The 24,135-nt window shown below is 35.3% G+C and overlaps 1 protein-coding gene across 5 annotated transcripts in view; it reads left to right on the forward strand.

Moving 5' to 3' along the window:
• The window catches only part of EPRS (glutamyl-prolyl-tRNA synthetase), an 87,991-nt gene that overhangs the window by 26,380 nt on the left and 37,476 nt on the right, over positions 1-24,135 (forward strand). For 4 of the 5 annotated variants that reach the window (XM_008055308.1, XM_021711022.1, XM_021711023.1 and 1 more), the window contains 10 exons: positions 1,346-1,517; positions 4,191-4,424; positions 5,321-5,405; positions 5,821-5,880; positions 6,179-6,199; positions 13,078-13,188; positions 15,420-15,556; positions 16,396-16,603; positions 17,346-17,458; positions 22,584-22,701. In XM_008055308.1, coding sequence (XP_008053499.1) covers positions 1,346-1,517; positions 4,191-4,424; positions 5,321-5,405; positions 5,821-5,880; positions 6,179-6,199; positions 13,078-13,188; positions 15,420-15,556; positions 16,396-16,603; positions 17,346-17,458; positions 22,584-22,701 — 1,259 coding nt within the window. The remainder of the gene's footprint in view (positions 1-1,345; positions 1,518-4,190; positions 4,425-5,320; positions 5,406-5,820; positions 5,881-6,178; positions 6,200-13,077; positions 13,189-15,419; positions 15,557-16,395; positions 16,604-17,345; positions 17,459-22,583; positions 22,702-24,135) is intronic. The other variant, XM_021711024.1, reaches the window with a different exon arrangement.

The raw sequence follows: 24,135 nt of genomic DNA on the forward strand, positions 1-24,135 counted from the left end.
CTTTTTTTTTTTTGAAAAGTTTCTTTATATTTTCAAAGATAGTTAACAAATGGATTTTTAGATTTTTTTTGATTCTTTAGAAACAGGTAAAGTATCTATTTTATTTTTGGCAGTTGCCATAGAAAATTATTTAACAGTTCTTTCTTATCCAGTGGTAGGTTTTTGATATTTGACATAGGTAGACCCATAATCACTCAGGATATAGAGTCCTTTTTTCTGTTATTAAACTCTCTTCTTTCTTGTATCACTATCTGCTTTCTGGTTTTTGTTGTTGTTGCTTTTTGAGTCAGGGTCTCACTGGGTTGCCTGGGCTAGAGTGCAGTGACACGATCATGGCTCACTGTTGTCTCAACTTCGTGGGCTCAGACAATCCTTCTACCTCAGCCTACCAAGTAGGTGGGACTATAGGTGCATACCAGCACACCTGGCTGATTTTTTTTTGTAGAGATAGAATCTCACTGTGCTGTCTATATTGATCTCAAACTACTAGGCTCAAGCAATACTCCCACCTTGGGTTCCCAAAGTGCTGGGATTACGGGCGTGAGCCACTGAGCCCTGCCTACTGTCTGTTTTCTGTTATTTCATTTTCTCGGATCCAAGAGTATTGTTTCTCCCTGAGATGATCAAAGGGACTGTCAGGGTGCCCTTGAGTTCGGGCATGTTCTGTAGACAGGCATGGGCTATATCAGCAATGTCTATGGGTCCTGAGGGCCTGGCCTAGCTATTCTGATTCTAAACAAAATAACTTTCTTGCTTATCCATAATTAATTTTACATCAATGGAATGTATTGATATTCCTTTTTTTTTTTTAGTTGAAATCTCACTCTGTCACCCAGGCTGGAGCGCAGTGGCATGCTTATGGCTTACCACAGCCTGAGCCTCATGGACTCAGGTGATCCTTCTGCCTTAGCCTCCTGAGTAGCTGGGACTACAGGTGCATGCCACCATGCCTGGCTTATTTGTTTATTTTTGTGGAGTTGAGGTCTTGCTATGTAGCTTATGCTGGTCTCAAGCTCCTGAAGTTAAGTAATCCTCTTGTCTTGGCCTCCCAAAGTGCTGGGATTACAGCATGAGTCACCATACCCAGCTGATATTACCTTTTAAAAAACATATTTATAGAGTTTGTTTTCTAAATGTATTGTGAGACTTTTATTTTAAAATGATACATTTGCTCTTAGTGCCAAATATTGGGACTTTTAAAGTGCTTTTAAATTAATGGAGTGCATTTATAATATAAAACAAGAATATGAAAATTTGTACCAAATTATAATACTATTAAAAGAAATTGAATTCAACCAAATTAGTAATACATTAAATAAACTGCAGTATCACTATCATTTTATAGCTGTTGAGAAGAATCTACAAATGTGGGAAGAAATGAAAAAAGGGAGTCAGTTTGGTCAGTCCTGTTGTTTGCGAGCAAAAATTGACATGAGTAGTAACAATGGATGCATGAGAGACCCAACCCTTTATCGCTGCAAAATTCAACCACACCCAAGAACTGGAAATAAATACAAGTAAGTGTATCTCTTTTAGTAGCCTTCTGTGCTTTTGTTTTGATCTTCTCCAAACACAGAGTAGATGCAAAATAATTAAGAATTTAGACCTTTGTTCATCCACAGATTAACTAGTTAGTGCCCTTCTATAAAGAATATATCTTTTCAGGGACTGTTTACTCACCTGTCGTTAAAGGTTATTACTAGATTATTCCTAACATCACTTCTATCTATATGCGAAAATCGTTGAGTTTACCTAATGTTGCTTTTTTTTTTTTTTTTTTTATTTTTAATTAGAGGCAGGGTCTCCACTCCATCACCCAGGTTGTAGTGGTGTGATCATAGTTCACTGTACACTTGAGTTTCTGACCTCAAGTGATCCTCCTGCCTTAACCTCCTGAATAGCTAGGCCTATAGGTGTGTACCACCAAACCTGCCTAGTTTTTAAGTTTTTTTTGATCAGAGAGAGTCTCACTCTGTTGCCCAGGTTGGTCTCAGACTCCTGGATTCAAGCATTCCTTCTGCCTCAGCTTCCCAAAGCACTGCGATTATAGGCATGAGCCTCTGAGCCTGACCTAAAGTTCTTTTTTATGTATTGCTTAGGTATAATATTATTGTATCTTTATGGTATGGTATGGTATGGCATGGCATGGCATGGGTCAGAGTTTCACTATCACTCCAGCTGGAGTGTAGTAACACATTCACAAGCCACCGAAGCCTCAACCTGTTGGGCTCAGGTGATCCTTCTGTCTTATGTCTTAGCCTTCCAAGTAGCTGGAACCACAGGTGCGTGCCATCACACCCAACTAAGTTTTTTTGATTTATGTAGAGATGAGGTCTCGCCATGTTACCTAGGCTGGTCTCTAACCACTGGGCTCAGGCAATCCTTTTGCCCCTGCTTCCCAAAGTGGTAGGATTACAGATGTGAGCCACTGTGCCTAGCTGATTGTATCTTTAGATGAAGATACTTATCTTCCTTTACTAAACTTTGATTCTGCTGTATACAAATTGATTCATAAAGGTGATAATTTTTACTGAAATATGAACAATAGAAGATGTAGCATTTTTTTTCTAGTTTTGATTAGTTTTCTGTATCAGTTGTAGGTTGACTGATCTTTGTTTTAAATGATCCCCTGCCAAAAAAACCTGTATAAAATAAATTATAGAATTTTTTTTATACTTTGAAGAAACCTACCACATACAAATGCTGAATGATAACTTCTGAAGAGATTGGTGAACGTAAATGATTACCTGGGTAGCTAATATGACTTTCTTTAAATTCATGGGTACAGATGTGTGTGTCCATATTTAGAAAAACATATGTATGTGTGTGTCTGTGTGTGTGTATCATTTTTATCAGGTGAGAGTTTACTAGTCAAGTTCTTTAGGTACATTTGGAAAAGTTAGTTGGATGCATATTTTTTCTATATCAAATAATTGCAGAGTATAATGCAGTGGCACTTATTCAAGTTGTATCTTAAAAATTAAACAGCATAATATAATTGTATATTTTTAAAAATTCAGGCCAGGTACTGTTGCTTACACCTGTAAGTCTAGCAGTATGAAAAACTAAGACAGGAGAATTTCTTGAAACCATGAGTTTGAGAGCAGCCTGGGCAGCATAGCGAGACCTCACCTCTACAAAATTAAAAATAAAAAAATTAGCTGGGTCTTTAGTTCCAGCTATTTGGGAGGCTGAGGTGAGAGAATCACCTGAGCCTAGTAGTTCAAGGCTGCTCTGAGCTATAATTGCACCACTGCACACCAGCCTAGGCAACTGAGTGAGACTCTGTGTTTATTTTTATTTATTCTTTTTTTAGAGTCAGAGTCTTACTCTGTCATCCAGGTTGGAATGCAGTGACATATTCATGGCCACTGCAGCCTTCACCTGCTAGGCTCAGGCAGTCCTTCCACTTCAGCCTTCCAAGTAGCTTGAACCACAGGCATGCGCCACCATGCCCAGCTAATTTTTTGATATATTGTGGAGACGAGATTTCATTATGTTGCTCAGGCTGGTCTCGAACCCCTGAGCTCAGGCAATCCTCTCATCTCCACTTCCCAAAGTGCTGGGATTATAGGCATGAGCCTGGCCAACTCTGTCTTTAAAAACAACAATAGTAAAATAAAAATTCAAATTGATACTGCAGATACATTGTAAACATTATTTTAGACAAATTGTTTTAAGACTTTGATTTAAATGTAATTTTAATTAACCTAATGATTTCTGAGTTTGTGTGTTTGTTACTAGTCAGATAGTGAAACACTGTTTTTGAGTACATTGAACTACAAATCTTTGAAGATCTTTATGAATTTACTTAAGTGAGGATCTACTAAATTCCCTCAAAGTTGTTATGTATATTGTTTATGACTTTCTACTATGATACACATTGGCTGTTGCAGAAATATTTTGATTGTGAAATTTGCCAAACCAATAAGTAATTATGTATTAAATTGCAAATTTGCTTTTTTATTTGAATACTGAGAGGGTAATTGACTCATTGTTCTAAAAGACTGATCGTGTATGTTTTTATGTACTTTGGGTGTTATTTGTCATAAAACCTCTTGGTTTTTAGGACGTTTTAAACTTGTAAATAATCATATTTTAAGTCAGTATTGCCACTTAAAATGCCTAATCTAAGATGGAAAGAGTAAAATGTTTCATGTTCATTTTTTTTAAACTCTCTTTTTATCTAGTGTTTATCCAACATACGATTTTGCCTGCCCCATAGTTGACAGCATTGAAGGTGTTACACATGCCCTGAGAACAACAGAATATCATGACAGAGACGAACAGTTTTACTGGATCATTGAGGCTTTAGGCATAAGGAAGCCATATATTTGGGAATATAGTCGGCTAAATCTCAACAACACAGTGCTGTCCAAAAGAAAACTCACATGGTTTGTCAATGAAGGACTTGTGGATGGATGGTATGTTTAGTGTTACCTAGAATTGATAAGAAGTAAGGACATAGTATATCAGTGATTTTTTTTTAAGACTACTTGAGAATAGAGAATGTTTGGGAGGAGGTGAAATTTAAACCAGTGCGTTAGGACCCTCTTTCCCCTTCTTGTTTTAGTGCCATGAACATGGAGTACCCGTTGTGAACTATGGCACACGTGAATGGAAAACACACATGAGGGCACATTCTCTGCAGGTGTTAGCATTTAATAGAAAACTGATTATGACTCTTTGGTCCTTCACATATTTAGTTACCAGTCTCCAAGCTCTGCTGAAGCTCTGAGGTTTTTCTGTTTGGTTGTGTCCCAAGAAGGCCAAAATGCCTTGAGTTGTAAAAGTTGTCTGGGGCCCATAAAAAGGGTAATATTGCAAACTGACTTAAGTTTGAAAATCCCTGCAGAATATTAATTACCTATATATATTTTTGTTACAATCTAGAGGGCTTTATAAAGTATATCTATACATGGATGGCAGGATACTATCTTTTACCTGATTCTCCTGGTCACTCTTAGAGTAAGGACCTTGAATGTTTGTTAAAATAAATCAAATAAAAATGTACTAATGCATGAATTTCCCATATTCAAAAATGTCAGTTTTCCCTTTCTTTCAAATGTGCTTTTACTATTTCTAATATTGCATTTATTTTACTGCAATATTTGATGAGTAAGCAGTATTCCTCTTCCTAGAATTTGGTTTCACTGTTGTCACAATCTGCCTAATTATCATAACCAGCTCTTAGCCAGATGTTTAACAAGCTGAATATAATTTATTATTCATTATTAAAATCATTAAGGTATTTTCTAGACTCTCTGTATTTCTACACATTTTAAAATCTCCTTGGTACTTAAAAATTGACATTTTCCAGGGATGACCCAAGATTTCCTACGGTTCGTGGTGTACTGAGAAGAGGGATGACAGTTGAAGGACTGAAACAGTTTATTGCTGCTCAGGTGAGTTCTTTTCCAGCTTCTCTGTTTAGTCTTTACTATCTGCTGTTCTTTCTATTCCTTGTTTGTGTTTTATAATACAAGAGCAGACTTTTTTCAAAAGGAGTATGTTTAGCACCGTTTGTAATAACAGAAAACTGAAAACGTCAAACTCCTAAACTAGGGCTGGACAAAGCCAGCTAAAGTATTTTTACCAGTGAACTAAATGACTGTTTACTGTGTCTGGTCTGTAGACTGAGCTTTTACAGTGAACTGTTAAGGGTAACCAACTTAGTTTGTTCATAGTAAGTTTTATATTTTAATAGAAGTAAACTTGCAAGTATTTATTGCTTTTTTTCTAAACATGCTTAGCTTGAAATAGCAAAAAGTTCTAATTAATACTTATGCTTTTAACATCATGTTGTTATTGTTTTTCTAGGGCTCATCACGTTCAGTTGTGAATATGGAATGGGACAAAATCTGGGCATTTAACAAAAAGGTACATGTTTTGACTCTCAGTTTCCTTTTCTCATACCTAACTCCTGGATAATATACAAATAGCAGTCATTAATCTGCTCATGGTAGATAAAAATTTGTGAAGAATATTACAGTTTTGCAGACTTTCAGGAAAATGGAATGTTTTCCTTTTTTAAATATATAAAGAGCATTAAGCCTATTAACTATCCCAAATAACTAACAATGATTGAAACAAACAAACTTGGAATTATGGGGAATGATAATAGTTTTTTCCATGAGTCTTTTATGAACACTCTGCATTTCATTTTTCTGCTTTCAAGCTGCGAGCTCTCTGTAAGAAGGTATTACTTAATGCTTTTATTTGCCTTAAACATAGCTTTTAGCATATTACATGTTAAAACCTGAGATGTTATATGGATTTGAAGCACAATCACATTTATATAAAAGACTTGGGCTTATAAAACCCATTGAAAATGCATTATTCCTAGTTTTAAAAAAACATGTCCTCTGTTTTTTTGTTTTGTTTTGTTTTTTAGTGGCAGAGGGAAATTTTGGCTAACTCCATTGTATTGTTCCCTTGTGTACTGAGAGGACATAGACTTAAAATTACATGTTTCACTGAGTTGCATTGAAGGTTCATTAATTACAATTTAATTGTCTTACTGAATTCAGTTGGTTTTTTTTTTTTAAACTGTTTCTTAACTGAAAGTCAAATGAGGAATACTGCATATTGACCTCTTTAAATACTAATTGGGAAGCAGATACTTGGACACTATAATAAGGCAATCATTCAAATGCCATGTTTTAAATTATGGTTTCTGTGATTGTGTTCTGTAAATTCTTACTTGGGATTGCTGCTTGTGCTGATTGTCTTGCCTCAAGAAATAGTGACTTATTTTGCATGTGCCTTGAATTTATTTTTAGTCTTTTGTGTTTAGTCTTTGACACATAAAGGAATTATTAATTGGTTCTTTCTGTTGCTGCAGTTACTAATAATATATATGAGTACAGTTTACTGGCAAAGTTAATATTGGAATACTTTTCATTAACAATCCAGTTCTTCAGGATTTTAAGTTTTAATAAAGTTAAACATGGACACTAAGTTCAAACATATTAATGTATTTCACTGTAGTCAAATAGTTCTTATAGGGTCTGTTAAGATGAACAGTGTTCCTCTGTATTCTTTCCCTAGAGAAACCACTTTTGCCTATTCTAGATAATTCTGGTGGTATTTATTGCTCATATTTCTAAATTAGTTTTTTTTTTTTTTTTTTTTGATTCAAGGTCTCACTCTGTCACCCAGGCTGGTGTGCAGTGGCACTGTCATGGCTCACCACAGCCTCAAACTCCTGGGCTCAGCCTTCTGCCTCAGCCTCCCAGGTTGCTAGGACTACAGGTGCACCACCATATCTGGCTGATTTTTTTTACTTTTTTGTAGCGACGAGGCCTCACCATATTGTGTAGGCTGGTCTTAAAATCCTGAACTTAAGGAGTTCTCCTGCCTTGGCCTCGAAAGTGCTGGGTTTACATGAGTGAGTTACTGCGCACAACCAAATGAACTCGTTTCTAAATAAGTTACATAATACTTGTTGTTACTTTAGTTTTTATTTTTAGACATCATCAGTTGACTTTTCATGATGGAAGTTAAAGACTTAGGTCTTTTACTTTTTCTCATAACTTTTTGTTTGTTTGTAACTATTGTTTTGTTTTTCCCCTTCATTTCATTTTCTTTTAATTTTTCTTTTTCTCTCCCCACCCTGGCTTATTTTTCTAATTCTTTCTCCACACGTTGTCTACATTTCCTACTGAAATATTCAGATGCCTTGAGTATTCTTTTAGTTTCATCTTGGACACATCTCTGCCTGAGTCTTCTGCTTTGATCTGGATTAGTGGACCATTGACTTCTGAGGCATAGCTGACTTCCCAAGGTCTCTCTTCATCGTCTTCCTGAGGATTTTTTTGCTTTTGTCCTGTAATGGATTGTCTTATTCCTGGATAATCCTCCTTTTTTAAAAAATTACCTTTTTATACTGCTGTACTGTTCCTCTGATAGTTTCCTGAAAAGGAGACATGGAATGAAGATTTTTTTGAACCTTAGTGTCTGACCTGTGTTTTTACTTTGAAATTTCATGAATATGTGCCTAGGTAAGGGTCTGTTTTCATTACATATATTGGAGGAACATGTGGCTTCCAGTTTGGAAATTCATTCCTTCAGTTCTGGGAAATTTTCTTGAATTTTTTCCTTTTCTTTGTCCTTTATTCCTTTATTATATTTTCTTTCTTCTCTCTGTAACTCTTTTTTGTGCAGATTTTAGGCCTCTGCAGTGGTTCTCTCATTTTATTTTCTCTTATTTTTTTTCCTTCTTGTGTTTTGGCTTCACTTTCTGGAAGATCTCTGCTTAATTTCATCTTCCCACCTTCTGTAGAGTTCTTTATTTATGTTATCTTAGTGTACTGTTTCTTTTCCCTGAATTTTCAGAATAACTTCCCATTCCTGTTTTATGGCATTGATACTAATAGTAGGAGTTTGGTGGAGTAGTATCTTTTCCTTCAGTTGTTCAGTTTGGTTTCCTTCTTTCATATCAAAGCCATTTCTCAAATGTCTGGTTAGCTTTGTTGTCAGCTCATGTTAAATATGGGGAACTAAAGAGTGATTGGAAGCCCTAATAGCAAGAGTTAGACTTGTCAACCGAGTTTCATTGTGATCTGGCTGGGTCAGTTTGTTGGGGAACTTCAACACAGGTAACTTTATATCTTTTATCTTGGGTTAGGCAGTTCTCCTAAAGAGAACTTTTAATTACCTGCCTGAGGTGTGAAGTCCTGTCTGCCAGAACTTCAGAGCCAAATTAGGAGACTGATAAGAGTTTTTACTTAGTTCCATCCATTCACTTAATCCTCCTGTCTTTTGTGCAGTACCCTCACCTTCTGTTCTTTCTGGGTGTCTACCAGGACCTAGATACCCTCATTTTCCCAGTGTAAGCTTCCATTTTTATTTTATTTTATTCTATTCTATTTTTTGGTCCAGGTAGGGAAGAAGCAGTTGCTTGGCTGTATTGAGTGAAAAGATGATACTGCTGTATATTTTTCTTTTTTTCTTTGGAGTTGGAATCTCACTCTGTCATCCAGGCTGAAGTGCGGTGGTATGCTCACAGCCTCCGCAACCTTGGCCTCCTGGGCTCAGGTGACCCTTCTACTTTAGCCTTGCAAGTAGGTGGAATCACAGGCGCACACCAGCATGCCTAGCTAATTTTTTTATTTGTTGTAGAATCAAGGTCTCGCCATGTTGCCCAGGCTGGTCTTGAACCCCTGGGCTCAGGCACCTCTCTCGCCTCTACCTCCCAAGGTGCTGGGATTACAGGTGTAAGCCACCATGCCCGGCTTATATTTTTCAACTTTCAGAATTTTGTTGCTGCTGCCTCCTCTTTTATTATGCTCATCCTCTGGGTTTGTGCCTTTATTCTTTTTTTTGAGTCGGGATCGCACTCTGTCTCCCAGGCTAAAGTGCAGTGGCATGATAACAGCTCACCGCAGCCTCGATGTCTTCAATTCAGGTGATTTTTTGCCTCAGCATCCCTAGTAACTGGGACTACAGGCATGCACCACCATTCCCAGCTAATTTTTAAAATGTGTTTATAGAGATGAGGTCTCATGTTTCCTAGGCTGGTCTTGAGCCCCTGGGCTTAAGCAATCCTTTCGTCTCAGCCTCCCACAGTGCTGGGATTACAAGCATGAACCACCATACCCAGCCTCCTTATTCTTTTAACCTTTTTTTTTTTAAGAGATGGTGTCTTGCTCTGTTGTCTGAGTTGTGCTCCATTGCCTAGATTGAAGTGCACTGACACACAATCGTAGCTCACTGCAGCTTTGAGCTCCTGGGCTCAAGTGATTCTTCTGTCTCTGCCTCCCAAAATGCTAAAATTACAGGCCTGAGCCACCATGCTTAGCCTAGATTTGTGCCTTTAAACAAAATAAAACCTTTCATGTCTTTAGTGGAGAATTGGGAGGTAGTGAAAATATATGAGTATTTTTAATCTACTTTGTGTATCCTGAATTCTGTGGGATCTTTCATCATTAAGAAACATTTTTAAAACTTAGCATTAGGCCAGGTGCGGTGGCTCAAGTCTGTAATCCCAGCACTTTGGGAGTCTGAGGTGAGAGGATTGCCTGAGTCCAGGGATTCAAGACCAGCCTGGGCAATTTGGTGAGACTTTGTCTCTACAATAAATCAAAAAATTAGCCGGGCATGGTGGCGCATGCCTGTAGTTCCAGGTACTTGGAAGGCTGAGATGGAAGGATTACCTGATCCCAGCAGGTGGAGGCTGCAGTGACTGTGAGCATGCCACTACACTCCAGCCTGGATGGCAGAATAAGACTCCGACTCAAAAATAATTATAATAATAATAATAAAACACAGCATTATTTTTAATCAGTTGGTCATGAAAATGAAATTATTCTGGTCACAAACTTTTTGTTTTTGATGGTGGCCTTCATGACATCTTCATACATTGAAACCCATTCCCTCCAGCCCTTGAGGTACATATCTTTTATTTTGAGTTAATGTCACTCAATTTCTGAATACTGTGTTGTTATTTTCTAAGTTGCTCTGTCTTTCTCTCCAATTTGCAGATAATATTTAGGTGACGCATCAGTGAACTAAATTTAGTGTTGTTGCACTGTGACATAGTGTTAAGGGCAGAGCTAAACCATCATATTTTGGACACTCTCCTACTCTAACTAACTTCACATTTTTAAAAGCAGTTTCTATTTTTTAAAAAATTACTTGGTGTTCTTTACATGCTCCTTTGGAGCAAGCTTTATTTTTAGTGTGAATTGTACATAATAAAGAAAAGGGGAAAATGGATGAAGGGGACAGTGAGGCATGGGGGTAGTTAGCAATCCTAATAACCCTCTGAAAATACTGTGATTTTCGTGTTCTTAGCCTGACTTTTCATCTTGACAGGAAACTAGTGTATAATTTTCCTGTGTTGTACCTAAGTGGAATATATCTAGTTCCATAAATTTTTTTTTTCCTTTTCAGTTATAACAGAAGAGTCACATTCTTTTTAGAGCTATTATGTATCTCTGTCAATCTTTACTTACAGTTTTAATTTTAAAATTTGTTAGTATTTGAGAAGTATGATAAGAGTTTTTCCCAACTTCCAGCAGCCTCTTGCATCTGTCCCCAGCTAGTAAAGTATGTAAAGACTTCTCTCCTTGCTCCCCAAAGAAGTCTTTCTTCCTATAAAAAAATTTTTTTAAAACTAAACCTAATTAAATAAAACAGAAGCATAGATGTTCTGGTTAATGTGTGTGAAGGAGTTCTGGAGCCCCTCTCCAGTCCCATTCCTGTCTTTCCCCCACCACTTGGTACTGCTAGGGCACTTTGAAATCCTTAGGCCTTTGGGGTGGAAACCACTGATCCAGAGACTTTTAGAATTGTATAATTTTAGAGCTGAAAAGAACTTTTAAAATCTTCTAATCCAAGGTTTCCTAAACTTGTCTGATCCTAACCATCCCATGGAATGCTTGTTAAAAATAGATTTCCAGGTGGTTTCTTTCACGAATGCCATTTCTGGCATGCCTCCCTTTCTTTTCTCCTTTTTCTCTCATAAATTTTGCTTGGAAAAAAAAAAAAAAGATTCCCAGATTTCCAGAATTTACTTCAGACTACTAGAATTATAACTCTTTAGGGTTAAGTGGCCTGAGAATCTGTTCTAATGATTGCTCCAAGGTATTTTTATAATTAGTTAAGTCTTGGAAACAGTCTTGAACTCTTTTTGTCAGCTGGGGAAGCAGCTGCAGTGAGCTGAGTTTCTCAGGCAGGTTTGTCTTATTTTACCTTTTTAAAAGAAATTGTGTCTTACTGACTTAAGTACTGAGTTTAGCAGTCACAAATTAAATCCTCTATCATTCCAGACCAGTAGAAGCTGGAAGAAGGAACTCTGAACCAGTAAGAATAACCTTCAAGCTTCAAGGAAAGAATGAAACAGTAAATTTAGAGAGAAGTTGGTGCTGATTTAGTATTGACATAAAATATAAGCAGATGAGAAGTTAAATTGCTTTTCGGATTTTGCGTTAATGACCCTCTGCGGGTGGCTGCTTCTGAGTTCATTCAGAATTTCCACAGTATCATTCTTTTTAGAAGCTGAAGAATACCCATAAAGCAAACAAAAAAAGCACTCCAACAATGGTAACAACAAAAAATACAGACTAAAACAAACAAGTTTAATTAGCCATGCCACTATTTCCTGCATCTTTTCTAATGAGAAAAATTAACTTCTATTATTTTACTTAGCTATATGACTTTATGTTTGCTTTTATTACATTTTTCTTCCATATGCTTCATAATGTCCAAACACCACTACTGTATTGTAATTGATCATCATGGATCATCTTATATTGAACAGTAAAGTGACAAAATATATCAGCTCTAGAAGGGGATGCTACTACTGTTTTGGAAGTAGAATAGGTTAGAGTGTAATGGGTATGACCATTCCTTCATTCAGTTAATCTGATAGTTATTGATTACCTGTATGTGACAGGCCATAGTTAGGTACTGGGAATACACTGGTCTGTGTGTGTATATATATGTGTATGTGTGTGTGTGTGTAGCGTATGCTTCATATATATATATATATATGGACACACATATATATGGCACACATACATTATAGCATGTAAACCGATAGAAATATCTTGTTTATATTTTTAATCTATAGAGATGCCTTATTATAGTGACCCGATGCTGTTCTGCTTTTGATGATGATGTGTTGCCTCACACTGATTGTAGAAAACAATACCGAGACACACAAATATCTATATTTCCTTAAAATGGGCTTCTCCAAAATACAAAATTGAATATCACATTTACCTGTAGGATGAATATATAACCCCATAGGATCATTTTTCCTTACTTCTAATACCAGATTTTAAAATGGTTTTCAAAATAACTCAAATATTATGCTTTAATTGCTTTTATCTTTTTTTTTACTTGCCAGTAGTTATTCTTGGGAAGAACTCTAAATCACTCATGTAGTCTTGGTTTATGATGATTTTTTTTTTCTACTTTACATTAAATACTAGAGAAGAGTTAACAGATAAACAAAAAAATTAGTAAATGCAGTAACAACAAAGCCAGCTAGTAATCCTGTGCTGCTGTTTATTTATGTTGCTTTTAAAAACATATCAGTGTTATAACACTAAGCTATATTTTTTGCAGGTTATTGACCCAGTAGCTCCCCGATATGTTGCATTATTGAAGAAAGAAGTGATCCCAGTGAATGTCCCTGAAGCTCAGGAGGAGATGAAAGAAGTAGCCAAACATCCAAAGGTCACTCTACAGTTTCACCAGTGTTTTTCTCTCTGTTAAAAGAAGAAGCAGGATAATAAAAGGGAGCATGTGCTTTCATGGCAATAGCATGGTTTTAGGATCATTTTCTTTTCAACATTGTCAGATTTAAAGCCATTTGAAGTAAATCTTTTTGTGGATTTTTTGCTGAAGAAGTTTATTCTAGAAATAATCCACAGCACATCCCACAGAACTGTTATGCTCAGTTGGTGCTTATTTTTTATTCTGTAGAAAGAGCATAATGGTATGTAGTAAGAATTTATCTTTTCCTAGAGTCATTCTGGAAGATGAGGTATTATAATCCATACTCTCAACTTTATATGGAAGTTGGGATGCATTCTTTATTGACAAGGTTATTCACTGTCACCTGTATCTTTTGTGTTTTTTTTTTTTGAGTCAGAGTCTCACTGTTGCCCAGGTTAGAGTACAGTGGCACGCTCAAAATCACCGCAGCCTTGACCTGCTGGGCTCAGGCGATCCTATCACCTCAGCCTTCCAAGTAGCTGGAACTACAGGCGTGCACCACCACACCCGGCTAATTTTTTTATTTATTGTAGAGACGAGGTCTTGCCAAGTTGCCCAGGCTGGTCTCGAAACCCTGGGCTCAGGCAGTCCTCTCGCCTCCACCTCCCAAACCTTTATCTTTAAGCCAGAATATTAGACCTATTACTATTGAATCACAACTTGACTTTAGAGTCTGTCACACTGCCATTTGCTGTGTTTTGGAAAGTATAAGTAATGTGAAAATGGTATCTGTCCCATCTAAATTCTGAATAGAAATTTTTTTAAGTACTGGTCACATAGAGCTCCTCTTTGCTAAGCATCGGCATTTTGGATAATCATGACTGCTTGTTTGGCAGTCATGAATTGTATATAAATCACTTCATTATGTACTGAAGATTATGTTCATAGACTCATTCATCTACTAATACACAAATTCATAGCTATTAATGCTTATAGACTAATGTATAAGATGATACACATTGTAGTTGGGTGCATTGGCTCACACTTGTAATTCCTACACTTTGTAAGGCCAAGGCAAGAGGATCACTTGAAGCCAGGAGGTCAAGACTAGCCTGGGCAACATAGTGAGACCCTGTCTCTACAAAATGTATATGTTAATATAAGAAAAAAGATGTGCATTGTGTAGAGCTATAAATATTCTAAATTTTAGCCTTATATTGTTGTCTTTCTAAGTGTGACATTAGCTACTTTTTAATATTAAAGATTTGAACCCTAATAATATTTAGGGGGTGTGTGTGTGAGTGTGTTTCATTGATTGATTTGGCTTTGCCTTTATCTTACACCTGATTTGTTCAATTAAGTGACTGGTGGTATCTGACCTATCATATCACCTTCTATACAGTTAGCATAAAGGTGAAGCTTACTGTATGTTTTAAAATTTGAATGGTGAGAATAAAACTTAAGAGTACCTTTTTGTTAAATGTCAGTTATGGTCAGATAGCTTAAAGTAAATTACTAAGTAGTGCTTATTGTTAAACAAGATCTAATTGATTAGAAAACAAACTCTTAATTTGTGACTGGGTTACTCAAATTGACCTGTGGAATTTTCTATGAACATTTCCCTCACAAAGATTTCTGTATTTAGCCTGTCAGTATTCTGTTCTGAGCTCAGTATAATATCAGTTGCTACAACATACTGATTTTTCTCAAAGGCATTGGTGCATTCATTGAACAATTATTAAACACATACAATTAATGTTTGTTTCAAGGGATCTTCTTATGTTTTTTTCTTTTTATTCTTTGTATGTCTTTTTATTTTCATATAATACACACAGGAAAGGTAGAAAATTTTTATCTGTGAAATCAGTTAATTATTCTTTTAGGTTGGAAGTAATCTCAGGAGCAAACTGCCCCATCTAACTCCATTATATTAGTGGTCATGTGGCAGATTCAGTGTTACAGAGCTGGAATTCAAACTAATGATTTCTACTCTGAGACCAGTATGACTGTTTTTATAACAATATATGTGGGTTAAACGCTAAGAACAAAATTGGGAATACATTTATGTTACAATAAGTAGATGGAGGAAAAGTAAAGGATTTTCTTCGTTATACAGCAGTGAACTGTTAACAGTATGATAACACAGATAACTTTTGTTTAAATAATAAAATGAAGGAATGTATAAATTTGCATACTGAATTCAGTAAGTTGTTTCTTCAACCAAAACTCTTCTTTTCTTTATTAATCAGAATCTTGATATTGGTTTGAAGCCTGTGTGGTATAGTCCCAAAATTTTCATTGAAGGTGCTGATGCAGAGACTTTTTCAGAGGGCGAGATGGTTACATTTATAAATTGGGGCAACATCAACATTACAAAAATACACAAGTAAGAACTTTTTGTTGGTTTTCAAGTAAATATGGAAAAAAAAGTATTTTATTTGCTTATTAACTATTACCTAATTCAGACCCATTCATGTTGCTGACTAGTAAATCTGTCTCAACATAGATACTGCAAATTCTAGACACAAATTAAACTTTTTTCCATGTATTTTGCAGTTTACTAATAGGCTGTCAGGATATTTTTTACTTGTGGTAAAATTGTGTGAAAATTACTACATCTGCGTGTAAAAAAATTGTTGTAAATGCTTTAGAGACCCTCTTTACCATCTAATTTCTTATTATACAATGCCTGATGTGATCTTTCAGAAAGGATTTATATGTATAACTTAATTTTAAAATTGGTGGCTAATGATAAAATTTGGCTTTCTAGTTACTTTAATATGCTCTACTTATTAATTTGATTTTCAGATTATATAAATGTAAAGTATGCTTAAAATTAATTTATGTAAACTCAAGTCCTGCATAGTTACTACATATGATTGCAAATAATTGCTAAATATTTTTAAATATAGTAATTCAGATTTTATAATGCTTAATGTAGGTGACTTTCAATTCTTAAGTATATTTTCATCAAGTGTATGTGGCTGTATTCTTCAGTGGATTACTAGTGTCTTGGTAGCAGGGATTATATTTTATTCATCTATTAACTTGTATTTATCTGGCATATTAGAAGTGCAAATAAATGTTTGATTTGAAATTTTAAAAATTAATGTATTAAAAAATAAAATAAGTTATTTTATAATGTAAAATAATTATAGATCAAAATAATGCATTTATGGTAGCTATGGTTAATTCCTTGTAAATACTTTTCAATCTTATATCTAGAAATACAGGTGGAAAAATTGTATCTCTTGATGCAAAATTGAATTTGGAGAACAAAGACTATAAGAAAACTACCAAGATCACTTGGCTTGCGGAGACTACACACGCTCTTCCTATTCCAGCAATCTGTGTCACATATGAACACTTGATTACAAAGCCAGTGCTAGGAAAAGATGAGGACTTTAAGCAGTATGTCAACAAGAACAGTAAGGTAACCTTCTAAAAGAAACTACTTTTTAGCGAGGAATAGCGGTATTTGTCTGTAGTATTAGCTACTCTGAAGGTGGGAGTGGGAGGATTGCTTAAGCCTGTAGTAAGTTTGAGGCTATAGTGAGTTATGATTACACCACTGCGGCGATAGAGCAAGACTCTGTCTCTAGAAAACTAGAAAGAAACCATATTTTATCAAATTTTCTTTAGAATTTTAAAAATGAATTTTATATATTTTGATTCCTTAGATAAAAATGGGTCAGATCTATAGAACTGTATTTAAATAAAAAGATGATAGAAAGTGAAGCACATTGGGGTTAAGTAATTTGCCTAAGGATAAACAGTAAATAGTAGAGTTGAGATTCAAACCCATATATCCTGACTCTTGCTGTTAGGTGCTTTGCTAGCATGCCTTTCAGCTAAGTCTATTATGTACTTCTTGCATTATATTTCGTATTTATGGCAAGGAAATTATTTATTTCTGTAGGAATACCAACCAAGCTATGTAAAATGCTTCCTCAAGCCAGTCCTTTTATAAATGTTAACTTTTTGCAATGTGATAAATCAAATTATCATTTGTTTTAACTTTTCATCTTTTCCCTGTGTGCTCAGGAAGTAAACTTTTTAACATATCTGCTTAAGTCGGCAATATTCTAGTTACTGGAAAAACTGCTTGCAATTTAGAGTTGTTTTAGTGCTCTGATTTTGTAAAAGTGTATTTTGGTGTTTTATCATGTTTATAGCATGAAGAACTAATGCTAGGGGATCCCTGCCTTAAGGATTTGAAAAAAGGAGACATTATACAGCTCCAGAGAAGAGGATTCTTCATATGTGATCAACCTTATGAACCCGTTAGGTAAATAAATGTAACTGAACATCTAAATGAAAACACTTTAAGTCCTTATCATGAGTTTTATATATATGTATATTTTACGGGACACACTTTTCTCCAGAACAAATGATTAAATTAAAAACCTACGCACATAATGCTTTAAAGAATTTATCAACCCTTCCATGTCCTTCAGAAGTGGAGTCCTCCCTCATAACAATATCACATTTGATGGAATTACATCTTTTAAAAAGAGTCTATACTTTCTTTTTTATTTTGTCTTATTTTAGATTCAAGGGATACACGTGCAGGTTTGTTATATAGGTGTATTGTGTGATGGTGAGGTTTGGAGTTCTATTAAGCTTGTTACCCAGGTGGTAAAGTGTAGTACAGCATAGGTGGCTTTTCAACCATTGCTCCCCTCCTCTTTCCCCGCCTTTAGGAGTCTCCAGTGTCTGTTGTTCCCATACTTATGCCTGTGTATACCCAATGTTGAGCTCCCACTTATTTTTTTTTTTGGTTGTTTTTTTTTTTGAGTCAGTCTCACTCTGCTGCCCAGGCTGGAATGCAGTGGCATGCTCACAGCCACTGCAGCCTCCACCTGCTGGGCTCAGGTGATCCTTCCACTTCAGCCTTCCAAGTAACTGGAACCACAGGTGCGTGCCACCACACCCAGCTAATTTGTAGAGAAGAGGTCATGCCATGTTGCCCAGGTTGGTCTCAAACCTGTGGGCTCAGGGAATCCTCTCACTTCGGCCTCCCAAAGTACTGGGATTACAGGCATGAGCCACTGCCCCTGGCCAAGCTCCTACTTATAAGTGAGAACACATGGTATTCAGTTTTCTGTTTCTGTGATAATTCATTTTGAATGATAGCATCCAGCTGCATCCATGTTGATTCAAAGGACATAATTTTGTTTTTTTGTGTGTAATATTCCATGGTATGTTTATATCACTTTTTAAAATCTAGTCCACTATTGATGGGCACCTATGGTTGTTCCATGTTTTTGCTATGAATAGCAAAACTATATTTTGCTTAGATAAACATAGGCGTAACAGCTGTCTTTTTTAATAGAACAGTTATACTCTGGGAATATATCCAGTAGTGGAATTACTGGATTGAATGGTAAATTTATTTTTAGTTCTTTGAGACATCTCCAAACTGCTTTCCAAAAGGACTGAACAAGCTTACATTTCTACCAGTAGTGTATGAGTGTTCCCTTTTCTCCACAAACTCACGACCATCTGTTGTTTTTTGAATTTTTAATTATGGCTGTTGAAATGTGTGATGATAGTTCATCGTGGTTTGATTTGCATTTCTCTGAAGATTAGTGATGTTGAGCATTTTTTTTCCATGTTTTTGGCTTCCTTTTGAGAAGTGTCTATTTATGTCTTTTACCCACTTTTTAATTTTTTAATTTTTTCCTTCTGTTGATTTAAGTTTCTTATAGATTCTGAATATTAGGCCTTTGTTGGATGCATAGTTTGCATATTTTCTCTCATTTAATAGGTTGTCTATTTACTCAGTTAATGGTTTCTTTTGCTGTACAGAAGCCCTTTAGCTTAGGTCCCACTTTGTCAGTTTTGGTTTTTGCTTCATTTGGTTTTTGAATATTTATTTGGTCATGAACTCATTGCCTAGTCTGTTGTCCAGAAGAGTTTTTCCTAGGGTTTCTTCTAGGATTTTTATAGTTTGAGGTCTTATATTTAAGTCATTAATCCATCTTGAGTATTTTTTGTGTGTGGTGAGAGGTAGGGGTCCAGCTTTATTCTTCTGCATATTTTCAGTCAGTGTTCTAATTTGTTAAATAGGGTATCCTTTCCCCAATATTTGTTTTTGTCAGCTTTGTTCAAGATGAGTTGGTTGTAGGTCAGTGCTTTTATTTGGAGGTTCTGTATTTTGTTCCAATGGTCTGTGTCTGTTTTTATGCCAGTACCGTAGTGTTGATTACTATAGCCTTGTAGTAAAGTTTGAAGTCTGGCAATGTGATACCTCTGGCTTTTTTTTTGCTTAGGATTTCTTTGACTATTCAGGCTCTTTTTTGCTGCTTTATAAATTTTTAAGTATTGGTTTTTCTAGATCTGTGAAAAGTGATGCTGGTTGTTGGATAAGATTGCATTGAATCTGTAGATTGCTTTGGGTAGTGTGGACATTTTAACAATATCTATTTTTCCAATTCATGAGCATGGAATGTTTTTCTATTTGTTTGTGTCATCTTTGATTTTTTTTGGCAGTGTTTTGTAGTTCTCATTGTAGAAATCGTTCACCTCTTTGGTTAGGTGTGTTCTGAGGTATTATTTTTTTTGTGGCTATTGTAAATGAGATTGTTTTCTTGATTTGGTTCTCAGCTTGAACAGTGTTGGTGTATAGAAACACAACTGATTTTTGAGTGTTGATTTTGTATCCTGAGACTTTACTGAAGTTGTTTATCATGGCTAGGAGTCTTTTGGTGAAATCTTCAGGGTTTTCTAGATATAGAATCATATCATCTATAAAAGAGATAATTCAACGTCCTGTTTTCCTATTTGGTTACCTTTTATTTCTTTTTCTTGCTTGATTGCTCTGACTGGGACTTCCAGTATTATGTTAAATAGGAAGGGTGTGGGCATGTTTTTAAAATAGAACTTTCGCAAAAATTGCATATCTGACAAATCTTTGCTCAGTTTGATTTGTTTTATATTTATTATTTCAAACTTAAATAGCTTTAACAAGTAATCTTTCAAACATAATTTACATTGAACATAATAAAATTATCCACTTCTAAAACTAAACCATCTTATAATAATCTTCATGTATCCAAATATAAAGAAAAACTTTTAGTACTGTGTATTACCTTATCTGTGGATGAAAATTATTGCTATTACCTTTTCTTTATAGTGTGTTTTTACTAGATATACTATAGAATGTAAATACTATGAACAGGGTACATTTAGAGGGGAAAAAATAACCAATCTTTGTATGTTTTTCTTTTTAAACCATGAAATAATGGGATTATTAGAAGAACTTTCAGTCTGTAAATTTTTGTTCTGTTCCTTTTGAGGTTTTTTGGGTCTGCTATTTTTAAAAAAATTTTTATCTCCGTAACTATGTAGTCAGACCTCTTTCCTGAGATCCAGACTTGGGAACCTAACTGCCTTGTAGACATCTTTGAATAGATGTCTTTTAAGCACCTCAAATTCAGTGTGTTAAAAATTCCAGGATACTACCTAGGTATTATCTCTAGGTATTATCTTTGTTCTTCTCCTTCATCTCTTTTTCCAATCAGTAAATGCTGTTGTTTATACTGCTTTCTAGTCTATCTCTGTGGATCCACTGTTTTGCTTTATTTCAAGGCCCTTAGCATTTTTTCCTTGATTGCCAAAACATGTTGTAAAGTGTTTCTTTGCTGCCATTTATCCTTTTCCAATCCAGTTTCACATGGCCATCAGTCTGAAAATTTCTAAGAATAGATACCATACCACCCTGAATGTTCTGATTTTGTTTGAAAATTTCAAAGTAACAATTTTATCACATTTTTCCCCTGCTTAAAAATTGTTGTTGGCTTCTGTGTGAAATCTAAACTTTTTTAGTTAGACATGCAAGATTTTTCATGTTATGGCCTCTCTACCAGCTCGAGCCATACCTCTTGCAATTTCCTCTCTCTGAGCCCTTCTGCTTAATATAGTGGACTGCCTGAGGCTTTCCAAAGGTATCAAGTGCCTTTAAACCTCTGTGCCTTTTCCTGAAATGGCCCTGCCTCTTTTTATTCATCTGAGAAACCTTTCAGCTGTTACTTCCTTTACAGCTTTCTTGCCTTCCTCCAATCTGGATAATGCTCAATCTGTGTGTTCCCATAACATCTAGCACTTTACTCTTTAGAATATTTACCACACACTATTGAAACTATCTACTTATTTTGTTTCCACCACTAGAATTTAAGCTCATGAGAAGATAGTCATCTTAGTATCACATTACCTTTAGTCAAATATGATCATGCATATAACCAGTGTATGCACAGTGCCCAGTAAGAAATTGAAGCTCTTTATGCTGATAACAATGTAAAATGGTTCAACTACTTGGGAAACAGTTTGGCAGTTTCTTCAAAAATTAAGAGTCACCATTTGATCCATCAGATCTACTGTATATGTATCCAAGAAACTTAAAAACTTATATTCACACAAAAACTTGCACATGAATGACTGTAGCTGCATTGTTCTAAATTGCCAAAAAAGTAGAAACAACCCAAATATCCATTAGCTGATGAATGTGTATATTAAATGTGGTGTGTCCATAGAAAGGAGTGAAGTACTGATTCATGCTACAACATGAATAAACCTTGTAAGCATTATGCTAAGTGAAAGAAGCCATTCAAGACAAACCACATATTGTATAATTCCATTTATATGAAAAGTCCAGGGTATACAAATCCATAGAGACAAAATTGATTAGTGGTTGCCAGGAACTAGGGGAATGGGGATACTAGGGAGTAGTACCTAAAGGGTAGGACTTCCTTTTGGTATGAAATAAATGTTCTAAAATTAGATAATGATAATGATTGCACAACTTTATATAACCATTGAATTATGTAGTTTCAAAGAGTGAATTTTTTAGGGTGTGAATTATATTGCAATAAAGCTATTAATTGCTACTGAAATTTCTTTTTAAAAAAGTTTTACTTTGTGGCTATTAACTTTGTTTGCAGAGATTTTTGCTCATGAATGATCTCAGAGGCAGTGGATTATTACTAATTATTGTACCCTTTAGAATTTAGAAATTTTTATAAAGTTTTGCAGAAATTCTTCAGCTTAGAAGCAGAGTAGGTATAGTATATAGATACATTTCATTAACATCGACTGATATCATTAACATCCACTAATGCCATTTCTGGTGGCAAGCAGAATAAATGTACTTTTACCCTGAGTTTAGCATATGCATATCTATGAAAGTTCATAAATTGGAAGTTTGTGATAAGGACTGTTAACTTTTATTTTCATATTTGTCGTTTTTAAGCTACTCTAAAAAGCCTTTGATTTGAATAGTAAGAAAATGAACTATGTTATACTTTGAAAAGCATTAACTCCACGCTATTGTCTTTATCTAGGTTTTCGGTTTTAATTGCTGTTTAGATAATTTTGTCCAAATAAACTTTTTTGTTTTTTCATTTTCTTTTTAGCCCATATAGTTGCAAAGAATCCCCATGCATTTTGATATACATTCCTGATGGGCATACAAAGGAAATGCCAACATCCGGGTCAAAGGAAAAGACCAAAGCAGAAACAATAAAAAATGAGGTAAATATAGACTTTTACACATGTGTCTATAATAATCAATAGTATTTCTATCCTAGGGTTTAGAATATATTTCTTTACAAATGGTTACTTTCTTACTGTTGAAGACCGCAAAGACAGCTCCTGCTTTTTGCATTTTGTTGTTATTCTTTTGTACGTGATTTTAAAACACTTTACAAAACAGGATTTTTTTAAAAAATTAATTTCATTTTGTCAAAAGGCAAGAAGGATTAGGTTAAAAGGATATTTTTAGGAAAATTTTTATTTTCTTAACTGAGCTGCGGTAGATCCTTTTTGATAACTAGTCTGTTTTGGTTAAGATAATTATGTAGAGCTGAGGAGTATGTTGAGGATCATTTATTACTAACTTCTCATTTTATAAATGGAAAAGAAAAAAAAAATCCTTGCCTAATATCACAAAACTTGGGATTGACATAGTCAGAAAAGTGCTGGTTTTCTGGTTCCCTGTCTGTACTTTTGTGAGTTTCCTCTGGCTATTAAGTTCAGATAAAAGAAAAGGGATGCAGATGATAGGAAACTGTTTACTTGCTGTTTAAAAGGTGAATATAAACATTTTCTATTACTTTTCATCTTGAAGGTAATGCTTAATCACTGTCTTTAAAGAATGAATCCACCTAGTAGTCAAGGTCAGGAGGGACATTTTAGATGGAGACAAACCTGTCCTTGTCGTTCAGGATGTGGATTTGAGAGGTGCTGACGCATTTAGAGAAGTAGGTCGGGGTTTATTGTGTAGGCCTGAGGTCCTCAAACTATAGCATTCTTAGTTTCTCAGTAGTTTTTTCATGACACCCTAAACTAAATGGAATTCCTAACAATACTTTTTATTAAGTAGTTGAGTTTAAACAGTTAGATAAATACTTACATCCTGATAAGTAGCCATTTGAAAAAATAACATATGTACATTGAAATAAAAATATTGTTTTTTCTTAAAATATTTCATTTTATTCATAAATGGTAACTACTTAATTTCATTCTTAAAACACAAACTGAAAGAAAAAATAATAACTTTTATTTCCTTTTTGAGCCTTGGACTCAGATTGGACACTCTAACCATACCTATTTCCTGTCTTACACTGCTTTTTGTGCAGTATTTGGTTTTTAAGATCATAGCTGCAGAAAATCCAGGTCTGCAAAGATATGACATCTTTAAAAAGAATGTAGTATACTGTACTGTTAAAACTGAACACCTAGCCGGGCTCGGTGGCTCAACCTGTAATCCCGCGCCTTTGGGAGGCTGAGGTGAGTGGATTGCCTGAGCCCGCGGGTTTGAGACCCGCCTGGGCAGCGAGACCTCATCTCTACAATAAATCAAAAAATCAGCCGGGCGTGGTAGCGCATGCCTGTAATTCCGGCTACTTGGAAGGCTGAGGCGGAAGGATCGCCGGAGCCCAGCAGGTCGAGGCTTGCGGTGGCCGG

Source organism: Carlito syrichta, unplaced genomic scaffold (assembly GCF_000164805.1).
Source record: "Carlito syrichta isolate Samal-C Ts95f unplaced genomic scaffold, Tarsius_syrichta-2.0.1 Scaffold301817, whole genome shotgun sequence".
In the NCBI taxonomy this organism is placed as follows: domain Eukaryota; kingdom Metazoa; phylum Chordata; class Mammalia; order Primates; family Tarsiidae; genus Carlito; species Carlito syrichta.